At 40.0% G+C, this 27,398-nt stretch overlaps 3 protein-coding genes across 5 annotated transcripts in view; 1 reads left to right on the top strand and 2 right to left on the bottom strand.

The window, feature by feature from the left end:
• LOC306879801 (chromatin-remodeling ATPase INO80-like) overlaps positions 1–11,162 on the top strand; it is a 43,774-nt gene extending 32,612 nt beyond the window's left edge. For all 3 annotated transcript variants that reach the window (XM_079432992.1, XM_079432991.1, XM_079432993.1), the window contains exons 31-37: positions 457–615; positions 1,049–1,151; positions 1,696–1,784; positions 2,379–2,540; positions 2,905–3,064; positions 9,506–9,727; positions 9,811–11,162. In XM_079432992.1, the coding sequence (XP_079289118.1) occupies positions 457–615; positions 1,049–1,151; positions 1,696–1,784; positions 2,379–2,540; positions 2,905–3,064; positions 9,506–9,727; positions 9,811–10,013 (1,098 nt within the window). In that variant the 3' untranslated portion in view covers positions 10,014–11,162. The remainder of the gene's footprint in view (positions 1–456; positions 616–1,048; positions 1,152–1,695; positions 1,785–2,378; positions 2,541–2,904; positions 3,065–9,505; positions 9,728–9,810) is intronic.
• A 157-nt stretch (positions 11,163–11,319) lies between these two features.
• LOC306879800 (glutathione-specific gamma-glutamylcyclotransferase 1-like) lies at positions 11,320–14,484 on the bottom strand. The gene is made up of 4 exons (XM_079432990.1): positions 14,461–14,484; positions 12,715–12,885; positions 12,568–12,603; positions 11,320–12,179 (listed from the first exon to the last, which is right to left on the bottom strand). Exons 2-4 carry the CDS (start codon positions 12,883–12,885, stop codon positions 11,796–11,798), a joined length of 591 nt encoding a protein of 196 aa, XP_079289116.1. The 5' UTR covers positions 14,461–14,484; the 3' UTR covers positions 11,320–11,795.
• A 3,797-nt stretch (positions 14,485–18,281) lies between these two features.
• Positions 18,282–26,537, bottom strand: LOC306880159 (delta-like protein 4). The gene is made up of 11 exons (XM_079433489.1): positions 25,781–26,537; positions 25,392–25,652; positions 25,022–25,079; positions 24,130–24,393; positions 22,454–22,514; positions 22,058–22,188; positions 21,661–21,830; positions 20,988–21,207; positions 20,147–20,867; positions 19,570–19,678; positions 18,282–19,279 (listed from the first exon to the last, which is right to left on the bottom strand). Exons 1-11 carry the CDS (start codon positions 25,832–25,834, stop codon positions 19,274–19,276), a joined length of 2,055 nt encoding a protein of 684 aa, XP_079289615.1. The 5' UTR covers positions 25,835–26,537; the 3' UTR covers positions 18,282–19,273.
• Between the last annotated feature and the right edge of the window lie 861 nt (positions 26,538–27,398).

The following is a 27,398-nucleotide window of genomic DNA, read 5'->3' as shown; positions in this document are numbered from 1 at the left end:
TCACTAAACTGAAGCTCTTTGGACAGTAACTCTTTGGAATAACTTGAATATGACATGTTGGGTATTTTAACTAAAACATAAAACTGTGCTCACTGTGTCTCACGGTACCTTGTTAACTTGACTTTTTCAAGTGGACTGATTAAAAAAAAACTCTGCTTTTACTCTCAAATGTTGAATTGGGTCAGCCAGTCAGATAAGAGCTTGCCAGATCCAGAAAGTGCTTTTTAGTTTTGTGTACAATAACATTTAAAATGTATTCATTTGGCCTACGCATCAGATGGTTAGTGAATTGACTGTGGAGAGGTGCGATCTAAGGCTTACACAGCATTTTAAACCCGTGTGGATTATATGTGCAAGAACTAAAAAATACTATCTGTTGAATAGCCTTGAATAGGAATGAGTTCATAAGAGGAGATCATTTCATGTGACCAATTTAGCCATTTCCTCTCTTTCCAGGTGATCTTCTATGACAGTGACTGGAACCCCACAGTTGACCAGCAGGCCATGGATCGAGCCCACAGACTTGGACAAACCAAGCAGGTCACAGTCTATCGGCTTATATGCAAAGGGACAATTGAGGAACGCATCCTACAGAGAGCCAAAGAAAAGAGTGAGGTTTGTACACAGTATATTGAGTGCCTTCCTCGGGCCAGAAGGTTACACAAAACATAATGTAACATGTTTTCCTTTTAATTCAGCTAATTCTGCAGTGGTTAGACAAATTACCCCTTTTTCTCCTGATAGCTTACATCAGTCAGTTTAAGTTACAAAGCTATATTTATCTAAATGTCAAACCTCAGAAGAGTCTTTGCAGTGACAAGGGGGTTAAAGGAATATTTAGCCCATGGTTTTAACTCTAATTACAACTAATTATACTGTAATTGCATATGTGCTCTAAACATGTAGTCCAGGATGTCTGTATCAACTCATCATTATAGTTAGTGTTTGTTTCCGAGAGTCAAATTTTCTCTTCTTTCTGATCTTACTGATTTGATTTATTTATTCTCTGTCTCAATAATCACTTTCGGCTGTGGGATCTGCACTTCAGATTCAGAGGATGGTAATATCAGGAGGAAATTTTAAACCTGACACCCTGAAGCCCAAAGAGGTGGTCAGCTTGCTGCTAGATGATGAGGAGCTGGAGAAAAAATGTGAGTTACCACTCCGTTTATGATAATAAAAGCACATGTGACCCTGGACCACAAAACCAGTCATAAGGGTCAAGTTTTCCAAATTGCAATGTATACATAATCCGAAAGCTGAAATATAAGCTTTCTATTGATGTATGGTTTTGTTAGGATAGAACAATATTTGGCTGAGATACAACTATTTAAAAACCTGGAATCTGAGAGTGCAAAAAAAAATCTAAATATTGAGAAAATCACTTTTAAAGTTGTCCAAATGAAGTACTTAGCAATGCATATTACTAATAAAAAATGAAGTTGTGATACATTTACAGTAGGAAATTTACAAAATATCTTCATGGAACATAATCTTTACGTAATGTCCTAATGATTTTTGGCATAAAAGAAACATTTAAAAAAAAATATATTTTTTGGCTATTGCTACAAATATACCCCAGCAACTCGAGACTGTTTTTTTTGGTCCAGGGTCACATATGTGTAATCTAAATGAGTTAATAAATTAATTAATTGCTCGGCTCTGATTGGATGGCTTGGTTGTGTTTCCGGGCAGTGCGTTTACGGCAGGAAGAGAAACGGCAGCTGGAGGAGAGCAGTAAGGTGAAAGAGCGAAAGAGGAAGAGGGAGAAGTATGCAGAAAGAGTAAGTGCCCTCAGGTGTAAAATGATGAAGAATCTACTTCCTCTGCAGTGGAGTTCAACAATAATAAATATATATATAAATATAGATACAGTGCCCTCCAAAAGTATTGGAACAGTAAGGCCAATTCCTTTATTTTTGCTGTAGACTGTAAACATTTGGGTTTGACATCAAAAGATGAATATGAGATGAAAGATTAACATTTCAGCTTTTATTTACAGGTATTTTCATCTGGATCTGATACACAACTTAAAAGATAGCAACCTTTTGTTTGAACCCACCCATTTTTCATTTTTCAATATATATATATATAAATAAAAATTATTGAAACTTAAACTAAACACTTGATATAAAAAATAAAACCTTATCCAAAATGTAAATATTCTATTAGTATATAAATAATACTAAAATAGCACTGCTTTATATTCATTATCACTCATTATCATTCATTTTTACTATCAAGATTTTCTATAAGGTTCCTGATGTAGAAATCCATATAGATATTATAACAAATTACTTTGTATGTGAACATCAAGAAAATGCCCTGACCACCCTTGTCCAACTGTCCTGTTTCCATGCATCCTTCTTATTTTAAAGAAGAGAAAGGAGGATGACCCAGACACTAAGAGGAAGAAGGAAGGTGTGAATGTGGTCATCCCTTTTGTCCCGTCTGCAGACAACTCCAATATGTCAGCAGATGGAGAAGACTCGTTCATCAGTGTAGACATGGACTCTGCCATGCCCAGCCCCTTCAGTGAGGTAAGAATGTATGAGACTCTACCCTCATGCACTTCCTGGACTGGATTGAACTGTGTGATCCTGATAATGTTTATTGAATTGCAGAGGTCATGGTGTCAGGAAGAATTATTGTACAGTGCTGGTCCTGTAATGACATTTCTTTAGCTGATGAGTCCACAAAACAATCATGTGAGAACTTTCCCAAAGAATGGATGATTTCTATAGAGCTATTATGCCATTGTCAACACACATCCTCTTATTTACTTGCTACATTGATCTCACGCCGCTCTTCCTCCTCTTCGTCTATCTTCTGGTCCTGCTGTCTTTCCTTCGTGGTGCTGTCCCTCTGTCCCTGTCTCACCCCCAGAACTATGTGTCCCTGCAGATCTCGTTGAGCAGTGAGCTCCAGCCCAGCTCCATTCCTGCTGACGAAAGCAGCAGCGACATGCTGGTAATTGTGGACGAACCTGTGTCTTCTGCTCCACAGTCCCGTGCCACCAACTCTCCCGTTTCCATCACTGGCTCTGTGTCTGACACGATGAATGGTGGGTGCAATTTTTTGTTACATTCAAACAAAAAGTTTTTAATTACATTCAGACTTATATAGCTCACAGAAAGCGTTGTTGTATTACACATATACATAAAATTTCACACATTAAAGTGCCCCTATTATGGGTAATGAAAGGTTCATATTTTTGTTTTGGGAGTCCCCAATAACAGGTTGATATGCATTCCTTTTCCAAACCCCTCCTTTGCGTGCCGCTAATCTGCGGTGATTGGTCGGATTGGTCTCATTTTCATTTCATCATGCCTGTTATGCTTGATAAAGCAGCATTTGTGAGTGCAGTGCTGCATTGTGTACATCGTTACCGGGGGAAACCACTATTTTACGCTGCAAAAGCGGCACCTTGTGGCAAAGAATGAATTTGCCTTTTCATTCAGACCAACGCGAAAGACCAACAAGTGGGCGGGCAATATGCTAATGTTAATGTTAATGAAGCGGCTTGGGTTTAGTTTTAAAAACGACTCGTTTCAATGATTCAGAATCGACTCTTTCTTTTGAGAGACAATAACTTTATACAGGTCCTTCTCAAAAAATTAGCATATTGTGATAAAGTTCATTATTTTCTGTAATGTACTGATAAACATTAGACTTTCATATATTTTAGATTCATTACAACACAACTGAAGTAGTTCAAGCCTTTTATTGTTTTAATATTGGTGATTTTGGCATACAGCTCATGAAAACCCAAAATTCCTATCTCAAAAAATTAGCATATCATGAAAAGGTTCTCTAAACGAGCTATTAACCTAATCATCTGAATCAACTAATTAACTCTAAACACCTGCAAAAGATTCCTGAGGCTTTTAAAAACTCCCAGCCTGGTTCATTACTCAAAACCGCAATCATGGGTAAGACTGCCGACCTGACTGCTGTCCAGAAGGCCATCATTGGCACCCTCAAGCAAGAGGGTAAGACACAGAAAGAAATTTCTGAACGAATAGGCTGTTCCCAGAGTGCTGTATCAAGGCACCTCAGTGGGAAGTCTGTGGGAAGGAAAAAGTGTGGCAGAAAACGCAGCACAACGAGAAGAGGTGACCGGACCCTGAGGAAGATTGTGGAGAAGGACCGATTCCAGACCTTGGGGGACCTGCGGAAGCAGTGGACTGAGTCTGGAGTAGAAACATCCAGAGCCACCGTGTACAGGCGTGTGCAGGAAATGGGCTACACGTGCCGCATTCCCCAGGTCAAGCCACTTTTGAACCAGAAACGGATGAAATATGCTAATTTTTTGAGATAGGAATTTTGGGTTTTCATGAGCTGTATGCCAAAATCATCAATATTAAAACAATAAAAGGCTTGAACTACTTCAGTTGTGTTGTAATGAATCTAAAATATATGAAAGTCAGTATGTTTATCAGTACATTACAGAAAATAATGAACTTTATCACAATATGCTAATTTTTTGAGAAGGACCTGTACATGGTGCACTTTCAGATTTAAAACTTTGCAGGATGTTTTCATTCACTTAGTGCTTTGTTACACACTGCATGAAAGGTAATTTTCAAAAATCCATAATAGGGGAACTTTAAAGGAGACCTTTTATGTCCCTTTTTACAATATGTAATATAAGTCTCAGGTGTCCCCAGAATATGTCTAAGTTTCAGCTCAAAATACCCCACAGATCATTTATTATATCATTTTGAAATTGAGTTGAAGCAGAAACGTGCTGTTTTAGTGCATGTCTCTTTAAATGCAAATGAGCCGCTGCTCCCCGCCTCCTTTTCCAGAATAGGGCTGTGCCTTTACAGCTAGTTCCTCAGATACTCTGCTAAAAAAAAAAACATCTATTTGCTTTTGATTATAATATCTATCATGCTGAAATCATGTGTTTTAAACCATATTAGTTTAAATTTTTTGAGCGTACACATCTGAAGCACGTGCACAGAAAGTGACTGTCACACGACATGTGAGTAACTAAACTAAGTTCTCTTTCATGTCTTCTTGCGCTTAAGCTTTCAAATACTCACAAGTTTGTTAAAAACACACAAGTTACAAAAACAGTCGGTTATGTCTGTGAAATCGCATGTCTATATTAGATCTGTGTGGCAGCGTAATATACAGTAAATAAATAAATAAATCCACTGCTCTTGTCTCCTCTGATGCTGGTACTATAAATAGTGTTCTGTGCTCGTCAGTGCAGCCAAAGACAGAACCATTAGCATGCTTTGCTCGAACGTTCGCCATGGTGTTAGAACTGGTACACCTCTATCGCTTGCAAAAACAAAATGACTGTGCCGTGGGTGGAAACGTGCAGATTTAGGGGCGGTAATATTATAATATACACTCACTGGCCACTTTATTAGGGACACCTTGCTAGTACCGGGTTGGACCCCCTTTTGCCTTCAGAACTGCCTTAATTCTTCATGGCATAGATTCAACAAGGTGTTGGAAACATTCCTATGAGATTTTGGTCCATATTGACATGATAGCATCACGCCGTTGCTGCAAATTTGTCGGCTGCACATCCATGATGCGAATCTCCCGTTCCACCACATCCCAAAGGTGCTCTATTGGATTGAGATCTGGTGACTGTGGAGGCCATTTCAGTAAAGTGAACTCATTGTCATGTTCGAGAAACCAGTCTGAGATGATTTGAGCTTTGTGACGGTGCATTATCCTGCTGGAAGTAGCCATCAGAAGATGGGTACACTGTAGTCATAAAGGGACGGACACGGTCAGCAACAATACTCAGGTAGGCTGTGGCATTTAAACAATGCTCAATTATTGATACTAAGGGGAGTGTGCCAAGAAAATATTCCCCACACCATTACACCACCACCAGCAGCCTGAACCGTTGAGACAAGGCAGGATAGAGCCATGCTTTCATGTTCTTTACGACAAATTCTGACCCTACCATCTGAATGTCGCAACAGAAATCGAGACTCATCAGACCAGGCAACGTTTTTCCAATCTTCTATTGTCCAATTTTGGTGAGCCTGTGCGAATAGCCTCCGTTTCCTGTTCTTAGCTGACAGGAGCGGCAGCCGGTGTGGTCTTCTGCTGCTGTAGCTCATCTGCTCCAGGGTTCGACGTGTTGTGCATTCAGAGATGGTATTCTGCATACCTTGGTTGTAATGAGTGGTTATTTGAGTTACTGTTGCCTTTCTATCATCTCTAACCAGTCTGCCCATTCTCCTCTGACATCAACAAGGCATTTTGGTCCACACAACTGCCGCTCAATGGATATTTTCTCTTTTTTGGACCATTCTCTGTAAACCCTAGAGATGGTTGTGTGTGAAAATCCCAGTAGATCAGCAATTTTTGAAATACTCAGACCAGCCCGTCTGGCACCAACAACCATTCCATGTTCAAAGTCACTTAAATCCCCTTTCTTCCCCATTCTGATGCTCGGTTTGAACTTCAGCAAGTCGTCTTCACCACATCTAGATGCCTAAATGCATTGAGTTGCTGCCATGTGATTGGCTGATTAGCAATTTGTGTTACCAAGCAATTGAACAGGTGTACCTTATAAAGTGGCCGGCGAGTGTATATCCCCTTACCAAGTCATGGGGGAAGCAAAATTTGACATGCTCATTTTTTCACAAGCTTGCAGAGAAAGGCTTACCAAAAAAAATGTACAGGGTTGTTATTTTTCACGTTTTCTGGGTTGGTAGGTGCACCAGGGACCCGATTCTAGCACTTAAACATGGTAAAAGTCAGATTAGTTTTTTTTTTATGTCACCTATAAGACTTTTTTTCAGTCTAAAAGCCTATATTTGCTAAAACTTATACGTGTTTGTTGGGGCTTACTGTTCAAATCCTTAACTATAGCTTAAAGCAGTGTTACTCATTGCACTGCTCACTAGCCTCATGCGGCTCGCCAAGCTTTACTTTGTGGCTCGCATGGCAGTAAATAATACGATTATATGGTCATGCAGTCGATACAGATATTTCATAAAAACATTAAAAACAAGCAGGGCTATAACATAACCCATTAAAAAACTCACACCATGTCTAAACCGGACGCGAGTTGCGCGATCCGACAAAAGACAATAGAACCCAGCAGAGTACGTGAGTGGAGAGGTGTAATTTTGATTCAAGGTAGGAACGGATTTTTTAAAAGTCGGAGCGTCATGGTTTTCACTCGCTCCAAGAGCCCTCCACCACCGCTCCATCGCGAGTACAATTCATGCCAATGGCCCGTAATATCAAGCAAGAATTCACATGTTAAACATATTTAGCTAGCTTGATAGAGATGGATCACTCAAATAAAAAGAATGTGAAGGCTATTATAGTCTCGTGTAGTCAGAAGGTCTGGAATAGATGTCCACTTTCATTGGCCAAGGCCTGCCCATGAGGCCTGCCCTTGACCGACATGTCGCGTGGAAATGTCGCCATAATAACAAACTTTCGGATGTATTTTAAAGATTCTATGCAGCAAACTTTAAATATTTCACATACTTTTGATAATCCAGCGTTTATTGACCCTGATAAGCGTTTGCTGTAACATTTGTAAACACAACGGCTTTCTTCTTTCGTGAGGGGGTTTGGCGCCGCGGCATCTTTGTTTCCCAGCGGACCGAAAATAAACGCGACATTCGCATCTCCCGGAAATCCGGTTTAATTCAACCAGTCAGATGACAACTTGGACATTCCTGAAGTGTTTCCAGAAAAGTGTGCCATATGCATCAGACATTTCGTGGGCGTGACGTCTGAGGCTGAGCCTAAGGCTATGATGACGTGAGCTGATGTCATAGTTCTCAACGAATTTGTAATTTTGTTCCTTCTGATACTGAATATTTCCATTAATTACTCACCCTCATGTCGTTCCAAACCCATAAGACCTCCGTTCATCTTCGGAACACAAATTAAGATATTTTTGATGGAATCTGAGAGCACTTAGACCCTCCCAGAGACAGCAAGGGTCCTTACACGATCAAGGTCCAGAAAAGTACCAAGATGATCGATAAAGTAGTCCATGTGACATCAGTCTGTCAACTGTAATTTTACAAAGCCACGAGAATATTTTTGCGCAAAGAAAACAAAAATAACGATTTTATTCCACATTTTCATTTCTACTGTTTCACTTGTGAACGTGTGTTCACGACAGTACATGACGCAAGCGCGTGGTGGTGCAAGTGCTGATCCAGATCCAGCGTGATCACAAGTTGACAGACTGATGATGTCACATGGACTACTTTGTTGATCATCTTGGTACTTTTCTGGACCTTGATCGTGTAAGGACCCTTGCTGTCTCTGGGAGGGTCTGAGAGCTCTCAGATTCCATCAGAAATATTTTAATTTGTGTTCCGAAGATGAACAGAGGTCTTACGGGTTTGGAACGACCTGAGGGTGAGTAATTAATGACAGAATTTTCATTTTTGGGTGAACTATCCCTTTAAGAGGGTCACATTTAGCACAGATCTGGCTGCCTTCCTGTCAAGTGATGAGCAGTGCTAAGAAGCAGTGTTGCAGTCTAGGCCATAAAGAGAGCACAGAGGTTTGTGGGATTGATCTTGCCTGTGAAACGCGAGCAGAACTGTGGCTATGAAGGAGACATGGTGTGCGTGAGTCTGGGCCGCAGTGGCTCAGACAGCCTTGGCATGCAACCTCATAATAAACTGAGGATTGGAGGAAAAATGGCACACTCCAACAATTTAGAAGAAACATATTGATGTGTTTGGCTGGCACATAATCTGTTAAATAGTTGAAGATCTGTGAAATCAGTTTGAGGATACACTACCAAGTTTGGGGTTGGTAATTTTATTAAGGTTTTTGAAAGAAGTCTTTTATGCTCACCAAGGCTGCATTTATTTTATCAAAAATACAGTAAAAACAGTATTATTGTGAAATATTTTTACAATTTAAAATAACTGATTAAAATTAGTTTTTAATCCTGTGATAGAAAAGCTGTATTTTCAGAAGCCCAGAAATGTTCTTTCTTCAGTCAAAAAGAAATTAAGGTTTTTGAGGAAAACACTCCAGGATTTTTCTCTAAAGTGGACTTCACTGGGAGCCAACGGGTTAAAGGTCCAAATTCAGTTTCATTACAGCTTCAAAGGGCTCTACATGAACCCAACCGAGGAATAAGGATAAGGGTCTTATCTAGCGAAACAATGTGTCATTTTCTGTAAAAACAACAACAACAACAACAAAAAAACATTTGTGGTTAAAGTATATAAATTACTTTTTTTTAAGAAAATGACAGACCGTTTGGCTAGGTAAAACCCTAATTCCTCAGCTGGGATTGGTAAGCCCTTTGAAGCTGCAATGAAACTGCAATTTGGACCTTCAACCCATTGGGTCCCATTGAAGTCCACTATATGGAGAAAAATCCTGGAATGTTTTCCTCAAAAATCTTGATTTAATTTCGACTGAAGAAATACATGAACATTTTGGATGGCATGAAGGTAAATCAATTATTCTGGAAGTGAACTAATCCTTTAATCCTAACCCATTTCATCACATGACTCTCTCTTAGGTGTCTCCTCCCAAGATATATCCAGTCCAGGCAGGGGAAGGTCCAGTCGGATTCGAGGACGACCCAAAGGCTCTGGAGGAGCTGGGAAGTCGTCTTCTGTGAGGAAGGGAAGAGGACGGAAGTCCACCGCAGGCAGTGCTGCAGCCATGGCGGGGGCGATGGCAGGGGCGGCAGCGGCATCTGCAGCTGCATATGCTGCATACGGCTACAGCGTGTCCAAAGGTAACAGATTCTACTTTGACTGGCAGAACTCCTGGTGAAAAGGTCTATAACAGGTCATCCATTGTTAATCAACCCTCTTCCAGGTATTCCAGCAACTGGCTCCTTACAACCGGCTCTCATTCGGTCTTCAACCACACCTGCCTTTGTTCCAGCTGGCACCTCCTCCCCCCAGGATAAAGGAAGCACTGTGGCCACCAACTCACAGACTTTAGCACATGCCAGTTCACAGAGCCAACACAACCCCACTAAGAGAGGCAAAGGACCCAGCAACCACAGTGGGCGGTAGCAGCTTGTGAACGTTCGCTTTTCGATTGTAGCATGGCCAGTGCTTTTTCAGTCCCAGGTTGGCAATTCTCACGCTTACAATGTCGAGCTGTTATCACACCACAAGCCCTACTGTCACTGTGAAGCCCAACTTGATGCCCACCCCAATTAAGCATCCATTTTGGGGGCTGGTGAGCAGGAACAGGAGTTTGCACACTTCTCTAAAAGCAAAAACAAGTCACTTTTCCATTGAGAATTTGATATTCTGAAAATGAAATTTAACTAATTGTTCCTTCGCACAGAAAATAGCCATTGTAAAGGCTGACATAAGAGTTTATTCCAGTGACAGCTCTTTTTTGTTTTCTGATGACCAAGTAAGCAAAGGGCAACAAGGCCAAATTAAAGATCAAAAAGTTTTCTTCATCTGGCACTGATCATGAGATGTTCGGCATCATTGTGAGCAGAGATTAGTTGAAATGGGAACGGGGGAGGAATGTTTGTTATTGAACACCCTCTCGAACAACGTCTTTACCTTGAACACATAGGAACAGATAAGACTGCTTTTGTAAAATTGCTCTTATTTTTGTAGGACAGACTTGTTGACATTTGTTCAATTAAAATACTGAATGGCCTTCTTTCTATGTTTATTTGCTGCGAATTCAAAGGTTTTGGCTCAAATACTAATATATATTTTCTCTTGGGAAGAATACAAAAAATCAATGTTTTTTGTAATAAATGCAATGAAAAAATGTCTGAAGTGCGCGCTGCTTAAAAAAAAGTCACTGCTCGGATCGTGACTTAAAATACTTGGATGTGAAATGTATCATAGCTTAAGTTAAAACTTGGTAATTTATGATGATCTGTGCTAGTTGTAAATTGTATCAAAGCAGTTTTATTTTTTAAATATGATGAAAAGTCCATAATTTTGTTGCATCTGTGACATATGGCTATGGTTTTGAGGAAGGCCATTTCTGGGTTTATTTAGTCTTTAAATGTTATGATAAATGTTCTATGTAAATACTTCAAGGGTATCGTCCCTTTCAAAGTTCTAAATTTTCCCGCAATTGCTTGTCTATTTTTATAGGTCAGTGTAAATACCTGAAGAGGAAAAACCCAAGCACTCCTTTTACTAACTTGGAGAAGAACTAAATAAACATTGATTTGAAATTCACGTGTTTTTTTCCTATGCATTTTGTGTTGCCAACTTTCTGCCTGTTTTTAAAATGCAAGTCTACTTGAGTTAAATCTTGTCAGCTTTCCCATTTTCTTCTCTCATATTCAACACATAAGGACTTCATTTCACACCAAACACACTTGACAATCAGGTTACAGGTTCTCTGAAGGTTTTAATGTGCAAAAGGAAAACCATTGTAATAGCTTAACGGTACTCCGCTTCAGTGCAAATTAAAATGGAAGTGTATTGAGGTTCCATACCCACACATTCAAAACAAAAAATGTAAACAGCTTTAGCAGTGGACAAACTTTGGCAATACATTGTCACAAGCATGCCTTTGTACTACAGCACCATATACTTAGGTCAAGAGCACAAGACAATGAGAACTGACAGTATGCATTGATGTCACACTATAGAATAACAACATAGACAGCCTTAAATACCATGTTCCCTTAATACAGTATCTTTATAGTACAGGAAGTTTTAATAGCTTGGTATAGGGAGAATGAAACATTTGAATAGCCACTAAATCACAATCACACCAAGGACGGCAACATTGACTTAATGCTAGGAACTTAGTGTTTGGACTAAATGTTGACCTACTTAATGTTTTACAGAAGATACAGGTGTCTAGCCTGCTAACAATATGGGTCTAATGGTGGTGAGAACAGCTGCCTCGATGGAGAACAGGTGAGGGTCGTCCACATCAGGGCAGCTGACTCTCATGAACTCCGCCAGGCGAAGAAGGTACTCGATGTTGTGGCCCGACTTCCCCTTGCACACAGCGATCTGAGCTGCAATTTTCTCTGTACTGGCAGGCCCCAGGTAAATAGGGTTGTCAGGTGTGGCGATGTAAACCAGAGCCTGGATAGGTGACTGGTTTGTGCCCCGTGGGAAGAAGTCTACGACCTGGGTCTGGTAGCCTCCTCTTACCGCCTCCCTTACATTCAGATACTTGAGAGACTCCTCGACCTGAGAGCCAGTCACTTCGAAGGCAACACCCCAGGTGCAAGCCTGTGTATGAAAACACAAGGTTAGTCACATATAGTGAGGGGAACCAGTATTTAAAGAGACAGAAAAAAAAAAAAAGAAGAAATTGTAATTTGCTTGCTCATGTCGTTCCAAACTTGAATGACTTTCTCCCAGCAGAAATAAAAAATGTTAGGCAGAATGACAGCCTGTCATAATTTGCTTTCATTGCATCTATTTGTTTTTATACAAATGAAAGTAAATGGAGACTGGCTGCCATTCAACTTGACATCTTTAGTGTTTAGCGGAAATCAGTCAGTACAGGTTTGAAACAACGCAAGAAAAAAAAGTAACTGATCACGCCCACAAAATGTGGTATTTCTCGGCTGTCTATTCATAGCGTTGTTCCTCTAAAAGGGGAAGTTGCACTTACGTCTCCCTCCTCGATGAGCGTCACCACTCTTCCGGGCTGTCATGGAAATACGCAAGGGTCAATGAGTTTCAATGGAGGAGCTCTTCAGGTATTTAGTTATACGTTTGTAAGAAAACTGTAAATTTGTATAAACAAAAAGAAACTCACCATCTCATCATCTCCACGATGAAAATTGTCCCCGTGCCAGAAGCGTCTCTTGTACCCATTAATATAGCCGATCTTGCTCCTCTTGTACTTGAAGTCTGGTTTCCAAACCAACGAGCCGTACCCAAAGATCCACAGACTGGATTTTCCAGCGACGATGTCTTGAGGTTTCATCTTTACAGGATGGTACGAGGATAGAAAGGGTAGTAGTTTACGCTTTGATGGAACAGCTGCTTTGCGCTAAATGAATGGGCCCACAGGCTAACTGACTAGCGTTAGCTTCCTCCTATCAAGCAGGAGAGGTATCGGTTGGCTCACGGCTATACCGCGGACGGTATCAGAGCCCAACTGCTTGGCAGTTGTGATGGTGAAGTCTCGCAAATCGCTTTTCTTTGCCTGGTGCATGCCGATGCCGTGCAGTTACCGCATTATTGCCTTAAAACTCCATCCTGGCCTCTTCGGCTCTATCAACTAGAATAAAACACAAAAGCTGTTGCTAGCTCACCGGCCAGTCTGCTGTTTACCAACAAACCTCTAACGTTACCCAGCCAATCACACGACACTTTAAAGTCGGAAGAAATAGCCTTTTGATTGCCGTGCTGCTGTTCCTCCTCAGCGGATGATGAAATGTAGGCTGCTTTGAGGCAGACTATATGCGACGGTGTCTATGGGCGTATCTGACCTTGCTCAAAATCCTGGCCAATCACAGCTTAGATAGGGCGGGGCGGTTTATCTTCTATCCAATCAAATCATCTCATCGTGACTCTGTAAACGCATGTCTGTCTGATTGGCTAACGAATCAGGAAAAAACGCGAGAGGTTGTTTCATTTCATAGGCGAGTCAGACGTCAGTCACAGAAACCTCTCACGCTCATTGGTCAGAGAATCTGTCGCTTAAAGTCTGTTCGGCTGATGCAACTTGAAACAATCGTTTCAAGCGGCGATACTGGAACAGTACGTACTGAGAGTATCGCATCAGGCCTTCCAAGAATGTAATTTGACACCGAAAACACTGCTGAATCATACAAGGTAGCAGATTTGATCTCGTATGAAGTCTTCATTGGAAGATATATTAATTCATATATTATAACAGGACATAATATATGAGAAAATAATATAACATTCATCCATTTATCAATAGCAGGGATGCAGAAGTGTAACTCAGCATCTCGGAGCCATCATATAATATCATATATAATATCATATCATATATCATAATATAATATAATATGCCTGAGAATAACAACATGATTTCCAAGATGTTGTTTCAAACCATGTCCAAGATTTCCATTTTTATTTTAAATGCAGTAGTCTAGTCAATTAAATGCATTTTGCATCGCCACCGGAAATTGTAACATCCTTCAGAAATCTCCATTCAGTTTTATCCTATCATGACTGCTGATACAGATTAGATTCTTCCTAAAGATCTTTTAAGCTATGGCATCGGCTTGTATTTTAGATCTCCTTTGTCTGTAATCTCTATCTATGATAGTGTGACATATTTCAGTCCTTTCCAATAAGTACACAAGCAATTTTTCATACATTTCTAATCTTTCTACAAACTTGTGACATCCAGTGCCACATTCTTGACAGGTTTAACCACATGTGTTTGTCTCTATTTTGTTTACATCTCATGCTCTGATTATTTACATATTATGATAAAGTTTAAGTTAATCAGTTCGGAAAGTACAGGTTGTTTGTCCTTAGAATTGCGTCATGTTCTTAGCAAACCAAATATTTATGTACTGACCTGTTGTCTGCCTGGAAGATTCAGAGTCGTATTAGATTAATGGTTATTTTGCATATTATATATATGACCAGCCTGAGAATAACAACGTGACGGCATTATCAAACTATGAAGAAATACAGGCAGAGCAGGCTTGTGATCTCACTAGTGTCAATTCTTTTGTCAGCCCTGTTTTGCATTTAATGTCTTAGGTTGATGAGTTTTGTTAGTTAATAGTTTATAGCATTTAATATTCCCTCTGTAGCAATGCAGATGTAACATTTTTCTGATGTCAACAGAAAGGATCATTTATTAGTAGCTAACCCATGTTATTTTATTTTTGCAAGCCTGTCAGTCATTGTTTTCCCAGGTAAATGAATCACTGAATTTCAAAACAATTAGATCAGAGACAATATTTTATTTTCTGTTTTTTGCTGCTATTTCTTTCTTATAAAAAGTTCAAATTAGTCCAATTTTGGTTGATAAACAAAACACCCCTCTGCCCCTGGCCACCCCTGGACATTTCCTTGTAATATAGCTTAGGCTCTTCTTTGGTTAAAATAGGATTATCTATAAATAGAGGTATTAGCTGGCATCATAAGATACAAGCACATGTAAGCTCCTTAAAGGTCTGCATGATGCACAAGCCTTTCTCTGCCTATAGCTCAGGCAGACGGGGGAGCTCCAGTGACCAGACCTTTCACGGGACAGCCTGTTTACTTTCTCCAGTGCAGTAACCTTAGGCGCAGACACGCTAGGCCCCCGCTGACCTTATATGAATGACAAATGCAGAATGGAAAGAGGGTTGTGTGAATTGCACGTGTTGTACTTGCCGTTTGTTTGCATGGTTCTTACCAGTTTCTAAAACCATACTTTTTTTTGGCTGTTGATCAAGTTACTGAAAGTTTTATTAGCATAACTGATTGAATGTTTAACTTAATCAATGTAATTATACTATAATATGTGTAATTTGACAAAGCTCATTATTTAAAAAATGTACGACATTCAGATCTTCATGCTGCTTACGTTGGCTCATGTTAGTTTGACGTTATGTTGATGACCAGTTGAACTAGTTTCAGCTAGTCAGGCAGGAACATACTGCCGTCAAATGTCCTAAAACAAAAACACACATGTACTGTATGTAATGCAAAGAATGGGCTTGCCACAGGGTGGAGACCAAGAAATCTGCACCCAAAATAAACAGACCCAATATCTTGGAAAAAATACATTCCCATGCCCCATACACACATATAGTGCACTTAAACATTCTTCCTGCCATAAAATGCAGGGAACAATTCAGACATGGTTTATTTCATGTAATGTTTTTTTTTTTTTTTTTTTTTTTTTTAACTGGTTCACTAATTGATGAGAATGTTTGATAATTATATATTTATTTTAATCATCATGCAATTTTGATCTTACTTTTAATTTCTTTATTATTATTAATAATAATATTTTAGTAATGTTATCTTTAAGGGATAGCTCAAATGGAAAAATGTTATCATTTAGCCTACTCACCCTCATGTTCTTTATACCTGTATGACTTTCTTTATTATGTGGAACACAATATAAGATATTAAAAAAAAAAAATTCTCATCGTATTTAAAGATATTTTGAAGAACATTCAACTATTATTGTCCATAGAATGAAAGTGAATGGGGTCCAAAACAACACTGAATCCCTTTGACTTTAGTTGTATGGACAAAAACAGCTTTTAAGAATATCTTATTTTATGTTCCTCAGAAGAAAGAATGTCGCACAGGTTTAAAACGACATGAAGGAGAGTAAATAAAGACAGAATTGCCATGTTTTGGTGAACTGTCCCATTGGCGTAGGTCTTTTAAGATTTGCTATAATTTGCACGTTTTTGTTACATGTTAAATATTTTAATATTTCATTAAATTCCTCCTATAAAAGAGAACTTTAAGAACAGTGTGAAAAGCAACAGACAACAGAATGTTGTAGTTGTTGTTTTTGTTTTAAATAATGAAACTTGCAGCTTGTGTTGCTGTACAAACCTCATGGGCATTTTAGTGACATCTAGTGTTAGTGAAGGGGAATTTCAGATGGAGGGCCTCTGGGTTTGCTGGATTTCTGGCTCATGATAGCTGTGTTTTGGACATCATGTGCTTTAAATTGTGCATTGTAGTATTGCATTTGAACAAGGCATTAATTGTGCAATTTCAGGTTCAGAAAAAGTTAATTTGGGTTGTTTACCCATTTTACTCTTTTGACTGTACATGACCGAATGTGTCAAAATCTAATGAATGTTTAGCATCCTCCTATCAAGGATGTTTTCACATTCCACAGCCCAGATTTCAAAATACTCTTGAAATGAAATCAATAGTCTTGATTTGATGCCCCCCCCCCCTCCCCTTTTGTTTGTTATGAGCTCGTTTCCTGAAACTTTTTGGGATCCGTACAAATACAGAGAACGAAGAAAGAAAGAGATGCGTGAGAAAAGCGTTTGGCCAGTGCCGGCATGTTCTGCATTTTTTAATCAGACAGGAAGCAGGAAATGATGTCACTGGGTCACAAACAGGATGCAGTGATTATAACACAATGAGAATGCCTGGCCATGCGATTTAGACCCAGAGGCCAGAGAGCAGAGTACACACACACACACACACACACACACACATATACACACTTGCAGTTGCAGCGGGAGGGGTTCGGGTAACAGGTTGCATTGCGAAAGCTTTAGCGTAAGACTAATTGCTGCGATAACAAGTGTTTAAAGTTCCGGCCGCAGACAGAAATTCTCTCCGAACCTTTCCGAAATGTGTTTATTCTTCCTAAGCGTCCTTTTGACCCAAGCACAGACGCAAAGACAAGGATGCTTAGATGATACAGATGAACAGGATGTGTGTGTGGAGTGTGTTTGCGTGGCACAGATTTGTTGTCGGTTGTTGATTATGTTGCTCTTTGGAATGGAAAGAAACTCGAGCTTGACCTCCTGGAAAACCATTTCTGGTTTAGTACTTAGTTAAACTGAAAAACGCATCTCATGCATGGCCCTCTGCTGCCTTGCATGGGGTCTCAATATTGACTTTGGCCAGGGTGATGGGAAGGATGAATCTCGGAGCTGAACATCAAATGAAAGTCCAAATTGCCTTATTTTTTATGATGCATATCAACTACTTAAATTGCCGATCAAGCCTTAGCTGACCTTTGCACACTTTAGGTGATTCTGTACAGGCTGTCCTGCTCTGACAGGCCGATAGGGTCTTTGATTTAATTTAATAATTTTTTTAATAAAAACCTCGCTTTTTTCCTATTCGTTCCATGTTTGGAGTGCATAATGTCGCTGAAACCCATCTGTGGGCGCCAAGGCCATGTGCACAGCTCCGGTCGATTCTTTTGTTGTGGATCGAGATGTCTCCTTTAGCCCCAAAGGCGAGGCTGAGGCCCTCGGAGCTGGAACTCGTTTGCGTTTGTAGATAAGTGTGTGTGTTTTCTTTACGAGTGCTCTGCAGAGCAGCACCGTGATGAGCCTGGTGAGAGGGGCGGCATATGCCGCTGTTTTTATGGCAGGGCAAGGTTGCACCCTGGGGCATCTGTTTCGGTTTTCTGAGGAGGGGCCGCTCCTCTGTCGTTTGTGCTCTTCGCCTGTCTTTGTTTCAGAATTTTCAGCTCAAGGGGCCTGTATCCGAGGCAACGGATTTAAATTTCAAGCCAATTTACAACTGGGGAAGGGGAAGGAGGGGGTTGTGAGGTTTTTTCTTTTTCAGGATTGAGAGAAAATAGTTCATGGAGATGTAAAAAAATACTGCACATTTGTAACCAAATTGTAGTTTTGTTGTTTTTATACACAGACAAATGTGAAATTATCAAGAACACAAAATAGCTTGAAGGAATTCACTTTTTTTTATTTTTCAGATGTTTGGTTTCTTATAAATATGCATTATATACAAAATAATAGTATAAAACATATAGAGCAGTGTGTCATTATTAAATTAACTCTGGAAATAATCACTTTTTAAAAAATTACATTATTGGTTCTGTATTCTCAAAACTAATTATAGGCAGTCAGTGGTGAGCAGTTTCTGTCCATTTCTTGTCTTGTACTCATGGGCCGTGTTGCATAAAAGAAGTCAACTTAACTTCCTCTTGGATCTTGCTGGCACAGTTCTGCGTATTACGGTTCTGCAAGTTATTTTTCTTTTCTTCTTTTTTTTTGTTTTTTTTCTCCATGTTGATTAAATTCTCAAAAAAAATCCAAGAAGACCCTGGGCACAAACATAGCACTCTATTTAATTCTTTTAAGGCTTTTTTGTGAATTTTCAGCTGCTTTCAATCTTATTGTAGAGAGGAGAGCAAAAAGTCTTTTTAAATGATTGATCTTAGCAGTTTTTTCCTTCCCAGACATTCATAGTGTTCATCGTTGATTTGTTTGGGTAAGCTCTCTGATTGGTGCTCCCCTCCTTGTTCTTGCATAGCTGGCAATGCTGGTTGAAGGTTTGGAAGTCCCTGGCACCTTCTATTGATTACTTGGCGGACGACGTGTCCATGATTACCGCAAAAGGATCTTTTTTTTTTTTCTTTTTTTTTTCCTCAACGAAGTCCCTTTTCCTTTCAGCCAACGGGGGAAAAACATACCGTAGCAGAAGAGTTCAGAAATCATCCAGGACTGTACACGTTTTGTACACAAACACTTCTTTAACATAAAACTAAACTATTGCATTCGATGAGCAGGACTCTGCTCTCTCCAGTTTCTCAAGTTTCTCAGTGCAGCAGTGGACGTCAATATAAAAAGTATTTTTGTAAACAATCCAGAAAAAGATTCTGCTTTGATTGTGTTTTTTTTCTCCTGTCTTCATAGACATCAACCTGTAACTTATACCTGTGGAAATTGTCAAAACAAAACAGAGGCTTAGATTATGCTTTGGAATTGGTGCATTGCTCTCAATATGTACAGTAAGAATATCATAGTTTCATTACAACTTGAAATGTATACAGTAAAAATATTTAGTGGCCTAAAAGACAGTTTTATCACTTTTCTCTCTATTAACAAGCCTCTGTTCAGTAGCCTAGATTAGTAGACACTGACAGAATGATAAAACTGTGAACATGGCCAGCAGATCCCTGCTTGAAACATGGAGACATATTAAGAAATGAAATGATCCTCCTTACCTCAGTTGCTATGACACATTCACTCCTCTCCTCTGCTATTACAAACACAGACTGGTACATGGAGTCCCTTGGGGAACATATCGTTGATATCCTACACTCTGGCTTTTCCCTGCACACACAAATCACGCTTCATGTTAACACAAAGTAAAAGCACATGGGGCAGCTATTTATTGTGCTGTGATGGGGGTGAATGCGTTTGGCTCATTTTTTCATTTTATAGCGTTTTGTTCTTTTGCTTTGTTTACAGAGGCTGATGTAAGAAAATCCCAGTAAGAGGAAAAAGCGCTTTTGCTGTACGGTCCAAATCAATAAAAATCTTTTAATGGGGTAAAAATGTTTCTTGCTTTCAATGCCTTAGAGTAAAATCCGCATTCGAGCGTGTAAATGTGTGTTGCGGTTGCGGATAACTTCTTTTAGCCAGTATTGATGTTAGTATTACAGTCATCAGGCGAGCACTAAGTGCAAAGGTTAATATACTGGGCGGCACTCTAATGGAGCATGACCTCAGCATAATAAAGCAAATTCAATGAATCCAAACACCTCTATTTATCAAAGTGACGTGAAATCCAATTCTTACCTGTACATTCTACTCAATGGTATTTTCTCTTCTAAACACTTTTCGTATTTATGACTTTTGTCCTCTTGGGATACGATGTCCTTGAATTCTTTTGATGAATTGTAGTCCAAGTGGCAGTTCTTGTGTATGTAATTTGATTTGTCAGGTGTGCAGTCCACCTCCAGGCTGACCTGCTTATTAGTGTTCTTTAACTGGGAGGTGGGAATCAAGTTGTCTCTTTGCGATTCCGACATGTTGTTCATTGCCTCGCCTCGAGTCCTTTCTCCAGATGCCTGCCTGTGAATGTGGCGCAGGGCAATAACCACCATGCAGAGCAGAACCACGAGAGCCACCAAACCCACGGCTAGAGAAACCGCAGCCCACTGGAAGCGATCTTGGGTTTCCTCTTTGGTCACAGAAGCGGTGACAGAGTAGTATTCGCAGTGGGGTCCGGTGAAGCCGCTGGGGCAGAAGCAGGCGGGCGGGTTCCCTGGGATGCCCACGCAGGAGCCACCGTTGAGACAGGGTCTGGACGAACAGGCATTGGAAGGCCGGTCACAATTGCGGCCTTCGTATCCCGGGGCGCAGGAGCAGATGTAGTCGTTGATGCGGTCGTAGCACGTGCCGCCGTTAGCACAGGGGTTGTTTGCGCAGTCGTTGATGTTGATCTCACAGCGCTGGCCTGTAAAACCCGCTCGACAGCTGCACATGCGAACGCCCCCCAGGACTACACACAAGCCATCTGTGGATTAGTGGGACAGGTGTCAGTGACCAGTTTTACATAGATATTCATGCATAGATCTCTGCATCCGCAACATTTCTAAATTTGAAAGTTAGAGGCAGAAAATATGCATTCTCGTACCATTGGCACACGGCAGAGTCGTGCATTTGTCCACTCGTCTCTCGCAGTTCAGACCTGTGTAACCTCTGGGACAGTCACATGCGTAACTGCGCCCGTTGTCTTTCTCGTGGCATGTGCCGCCGTGAAAGCACGGGGAGTCTGCGCAGGTGAGCAGACTGTGTTCACAGTGAGTTCCCTCAAAGCCAGGCAGACAGGTGCAGATGTAACCTTTGTCAAGATCCTATAGGGTGAGAGAGGAAGCAGATGTTTCATAGAGCTATTTACGGACCCATTTGCATTGTTTTATGTTTGTCCAGTAATTCTAGATGTTGAGAAAAAGGCTTTTCAAAGGATGCTTGGATCCATTAATAAGGTCATAACATGGCTAGTGATTAAGCCTGAGGTCTTTCCAAACACTAACAATGAATATTCTGACATGGACAGATGATAAAATGGCAAAGTCATTTAATATCAAAGATTATCTATCATATTTTACTGATTTTAGCATCATTAAAGTCTATTGTGAAGAGGATTAATTTATTTGTATTTCTTCCAGTCCAAATTCACATTACAATACAAAAACACTAAGCTCGTTAAATGCATGTTATTTTAATCCAATTCATATACTTAGATTGAGTTAGAATGACTATAAAAACATGAAGGTTTGGGGCTTTTCAATGAAATAATGACTCACCGAGCAAAGACCTCCATTCTTGCATGGGCTGCTGTCACATTCGCGCACTTCAAGCTCGCAGTTGACCCCAGTGTAACCAGGCCGACAGGTGCAGGTGTAACTGCCCTGACCTGTATTCATACACGTGGCTCCGTTCACACATGGCTTGTGATGTGTGCAAAAATTCAAATCTGTTTTGAAAAAATAATAAAAATTGTCAGTACTAGAAAGGGTCATATTTTTCAGCATCAGGGTGAATCACTTTAAGTTTTTCCATGTTTCAGTCACAGATCTACTTGTTCAATCTTAAACTAGCAATGAGCTAAAGTGCTGTAAGCTCTATTATTACATGACACTGAGGTCAATGAAGAGTGAGACATTCAGTCAGCTACTGTAACTGTTTAGGGTTTAGTCTTACCTTGGTCACAGAACAGTCCACCCCAGCCCTCTTTACAGTTGCACTGCCATGGTTGCTGACAGGTGCCGTGTTTACAGGCTGGATATTTCCTGCACTCTGTGCAAAGATTTCCCTGCCATCCTTCTCTGCACCTGCAATACACAAATATGCCAAAAAAAAAAAACCTTTAAATATGGTTTTTAAACCCCCACTAAGCTAGATATTCACATAGGACATTTTTCCATCAAACTATAGCTGACAAAACTAATTTAATGACAAAAGCTGAATAACAATATGTGGCATTTTAAGGCTGAATGTAGGTCAGAAAATTACTACAACAACAAATATATGCATGTATGCAAAGACAAAATATAAAAGGAATATTCCACACTTCATACACAGGCCATGTATACTTACACACACTCTCCAGGTTTGGAGCAATTGCCATTCGCCTCACTGCATCCCTCCAGACAGATCGCTGCATTAAATGAAACACTCTTGTTAGTAAAGGTTCATGGGTTTACAACAGTTATGAAATATTATTTTGACTTATTAAAGGTGATGTATGTAATTTCCCCCATGTTAAATAATTTGTCCTCTACCAGCTTAATATGCATTGATAAAAAGTAAGCCTTTCAGATCGATTCTTTAAATAGTGTAGCCTACCAAAACATGGCTTTGTTTGTTTGAACACCTCATTCGGTCTGAAATAACAATGTTGTCTTTGCCAGGCTTGGGCAGAACTACCGGTTTATCCAACAAACAACAGTTCTCAGGTAACTTTTCTTTTTGCAGTAGTGGCACAAAAAAAAATCCAACTTCACCTTTACATGTGAAGGTTCATACTTTAGAAGATGTAATGAGTAAGTGTGACTGACTCATTCTTTGCATTAAGCTTTGTTGAAGCTGAACGAAAAACTGAAATGGCAGAAACTGGACTAGACCTCTATTTCCAAGATCTGACTCCGTTTTCCAATAGAAGTATCCATAACTGCACTGTAGCTTTAACTTAATGTCAGCTGCTCTTGTATAAACTCAAGTTTAGTAGGCTTACTTGTCCATTATAATGGCTCTCTTAACCAAATAAATCTGTCTCGGTTCAAGCAGTTGTATAGAACCTGTCTGGCGAGGTCACTGCTTTGGATGCGGGTAATTTACTGTTGCTTGTGTTGAGCTGTCTATGACATTGATTTTGAGCGGGTACCGACTAGCGCTGAACTGCTGGTTAGACCGCAGCAGATGCTCTATCCCAATAACGGACAGCTGCCCCTATTGTTGTTTGTAGTCTGTGCGAACCATATTTGCAGCTGCTACGCTGGAGCGCAACAATGGGGACTACAATTTCGTGGCGCGTGGCGGATAATAATGGCGCGATTAACTCGGCACGTGCTTGCCATGACGCTCGTGCAGGATTAAATTACCAAGCACGCGCGTTTAGAGTATACACAAACTGTTTCAGCGCCCTGATCAACACCGTGAATTCTCAGAGAAACTACAGCAGTACAAAGAAAAAGCCGAAATGAATACTGGCGCTTTCCATTAAACCCATAACCATCTCAGCATTATTACGATCAAAAGAAGTCAAACCCCAATCTTAAAGGACCTTAAAGGAACATTTATCTTTTACATGTATATAAATAGAATGTTTTCGTTTCAAAATCGTGTTTGATTGACCAAAAATAAATAAAATAGAAGTTAATAAATGCGTGAACAGTATGGCCTGAAGAGGTAACCATAGCAATAGGATAGGATCATCATTGGACGAATTTTATATTATATATTAATTTACACACTTATTCACACTAAATGTTAATTATAGATTTGCATATCACAATTCGCCTGTATCACAAATTTATATATAGCCTATTTTTTCTTTATATATAGTTTATTTGTGCTAGGGGCCACAAAACACAATTCTGGTTCTTCCATTTCTAAAATTTCCTCCGCAAACTCCTTTTAAAAGGCTGATCCCAGAGGCCGTTTACATCACTCAGGCATGTTCTAATATTCTTTTGTTCGACTGTAAATTAGTGGGACGAGCAAGACCCTTTTCAAGACAAGAGTCCAGTGGTTTGTGATCTCTGATTGCTTACGTTCTTCGCAGTACTCCCCCTTCCAGCCAGGGAGACAGGATAGCTGCCCATCTGGGTTGCAGGTGTAGTGGCCAAAACGGTCGTTCCTGGGCGCGCATTTTTTGGAACAACTGTCGCCGTAGTAATTTTCACTGCAGATGAGCCGGTAAGAATACCTTAGCTCCGTCTGCTTCCCGCTTTGAACATCCTGAGACCATTCAGCCCCTACTTCCAACTTTCTTTGGATGGAAAAAAAGCTTATCTGCAAGTCGCGGTTGTATGTGTCTGAAGAAAAAGAGGAGAAGATTGTGATTAGGTCATTGCTGAATTATTATTTGATTTCTTGTTTTTCTTTTTCTCAGGTTAAAAAGCTGAAATTAAATAAGTAGGTTAGAGCGTGGCCTGATTTTTTTGAAAGTGTCTTCAAAGGAAAAAATGTAGCCCAACTTTAAGTTCTGGGAAGCTGACACATTTGGAGTAAAATTTATGTTTAAATTTCCTCTTCCTTTGAGTTAAGCAAAATATTCCCATGGTATTATCCCATTCTAAAGGGCGGGACAGACAAAGGTGTAAAATACAGGAAAATGCACTCGGATGGTTTTGGCAAGCGCTGTGTATTCTCACCAAAGCCCACTGCGCTTTCCCACGACAAAAATAAACCAAAGGAAGTTCAATTGTATTCGAGCATGAGAATGCAAAGGTGTTTGAAGCAATAGGAAAATGCATTACAAATTTACATCTTTTCAATGAACATGTTTCTTAGGAGATGGATACAGCTTGCCAAGGTTTAATAAAGCGCTGTAGACAAAAAAAAGGTAGACTATATAAAACGTTCTAATGAAAAGAGAAGCTTGAAATTCTGTATATGTAAAATATCGAAGTGTCGCCCTCTAGTGGACAAATCGAATCTTACCTACAGGTACATCCGCGTAAGGTGCGTGCCGGGCCTCAATAATCAATGAAAATGATCCCTAGGAGGAAAGACACATTTAGAGTTTCGCCTTTTATATCTAAAACACAAGATTGCATACATTATTAAAACATGAGAGGATGTAGCCTATAATTAAAAAATAACAGCATTATAAAATATTTAAGAAGCAGAAATAAAGTAAAAACAGTAATTAAAGTTATCAAAATATTGAATCATGTGGAATGGATCAAAACTGTTACTCTGCACATGTTGAACCTGGCTGCATTACAAACTGTTGCTACCACAACACTGTAATAAAACGCAAACATGTTTCAGATCATATACGATCAAAAAGAGTTGCATTTGAGCTCACCGGCCAGCCGAAGCTGAACGGCAGTCGAATCGGTGTGCTGAAAGAGCCACCTCCCATGATACTGAACGAGTTTGTCCCCAGCACTGGCGTTATGGCACTTCCAAAGATACATTCATCTGGAGACACTACCACTTGGTAGTTTTTTAGGCAAACTCGGAAGAAAGTCCTGCATTCAGGCTTGCATGCATTGCCATTTGCGAGCAAGCCTTTGAAATTTCTGAATTCGTGAAGGTCGAGTTCGAAAACGCCAGATCCAAATATCTGAAGGGAAAAATTACACGCGTTACAATATTGCACTGCAAACACTGGCTTACCTACAAAAGTGCGCTCGAGAAACAATTGAGAGGAACGGGGTCCTGCTGACTTTCCACAGGACCTGGGATGTTTACCTGCGTCAAAACGGTCGTGAAAATTGCGATGAGAAAGGTGAGCCAAGCTGCCATGCTTTTCGATTCTCCTGGGCAGCCGCGTCACCCACGATTATATTCCCCGAAAGAGCCTATTCCAATGTAAAAGGATGCAATGAAAACAAACGAGTAAAAAGGTATATCCCGCTGCGCGTCCACCCTGCACGGCACTTCAGTGTGCAGGAGCACGTCAAATTTCCAGGTTATCCAAAAGGTGAAGGTAAAACTGGGAAATCAGCATCCAGTCTTATTCCTCTTCGTCACTAGATATCCACGGAGCATGTTTAGTATTCCACAGTGAGCGCACCGATGTGTTTAGTGTCAATGGTATTGTCTTGTTTTGGTTCTAAACTTTGTGCGTCAGCATCGCGCTGTTGGGTATCCTCGCTCTTCTCGCGTAATTCGTGAATGAAGACTTGTTTCTTGCGTCCCGCAGTACTTATACTGGCTTTGTGTCCGCGCTGCTCATTATATAAACTGTCTATCACTAAACACCGCCCACTTTATATACTCAGTCAGCCCCCCTCTCTCGACAACAATGATATCCACATTTAATACCCACCACTACGCGGATGATGACCAATTGAGCGCGAGTGATTATTAACAAGCCCAGCATCTGTTGGCATATTTAAAGCAGACACGGTTAAACGCTGATCGTTTCACAACGTGCAATTTTCTCTCATCCAAAAACGGAGGAAACTTCGCACAACGCACGCACAGCCTGTTACTTCTCGTTTGTCCCCGTTCCAGTCAATTGCGCGGGTAATTATATTACATCACTGAACGCGTGCGCGGTCAGTGTAGGGTCATACACCTTACCTGATGTTCCGGCGTAGAGCCTCTTCGTGTTTCTACCTAAGCGCTGTGGTAATCATATTGTAATAATTGAATATGAAGATCTATTTTAAATAGGCTACATCTCTAAGCATTTCTTGTCATTTTCACAGTTTTATACAAAGTATTATTATTATTTTTTGTATTTTTATCAAAAGATTCAAAAACTCACTCCAAGTGATGCCTAATTAAAAATATGATAATGAATAAAATTTCCTCATTTAATTTGATACATGTGCTGCACGCGTTGTCCTTTCAGCCTAAATACAGCGTGCCATTATTGTTGAGTCGCGTGCCCCTCGTTAGAAGCGCGTTTCGAGGGCTTTCATGTTGCTTTCATACGGGCCTCTGGCTGCGATGGGGTGAGATAGCAATTCAGCTGTATGATAATGAGGGTTTTTAGCCATAACCGCCATAAAACTCTTGGTCTTCTTCTTTTGCAGTTAACAAGAATGATTATGTAAATTACTCCAGTTTTATTCTGGTTTAATTTTACCCTTTAACCTAAGTGTCACGATGGTTTATGAATCGAAATTCAGATAATTAATTTAGCTCAAAATCAATCATGCAATGTATGAGCTCAATAAAAGATTAGAAAAAAATATTAAAACGGTCTTCATATGCAATCTTTGCATATGCTGAACCTGATGGGCTAATAAATTGATTACTTAAAATTATTTGGAAAATTGGTTCTTTGATAAAGCATTACATCGGATTTCATAAGCCTATATTTCATGAAAGGAAAGAGCAATTACAGAGAAGTTTA

Source organism: Barbus barbus (assembly GCF_936440315.1).
Source record: "Barbus barbus genome assembly, chromosome: 14".
Classification (NCBI taxonomy): domain Eukaryota; kingdom Metazoa; phylum Chordata; class Actinopteri; order Cypriniformes; family Cyprinidae; genus Barbus; species Barbus barbus.
This window is presented reverse-complemented; position numbering and strand designations above follow the sequence as displayed.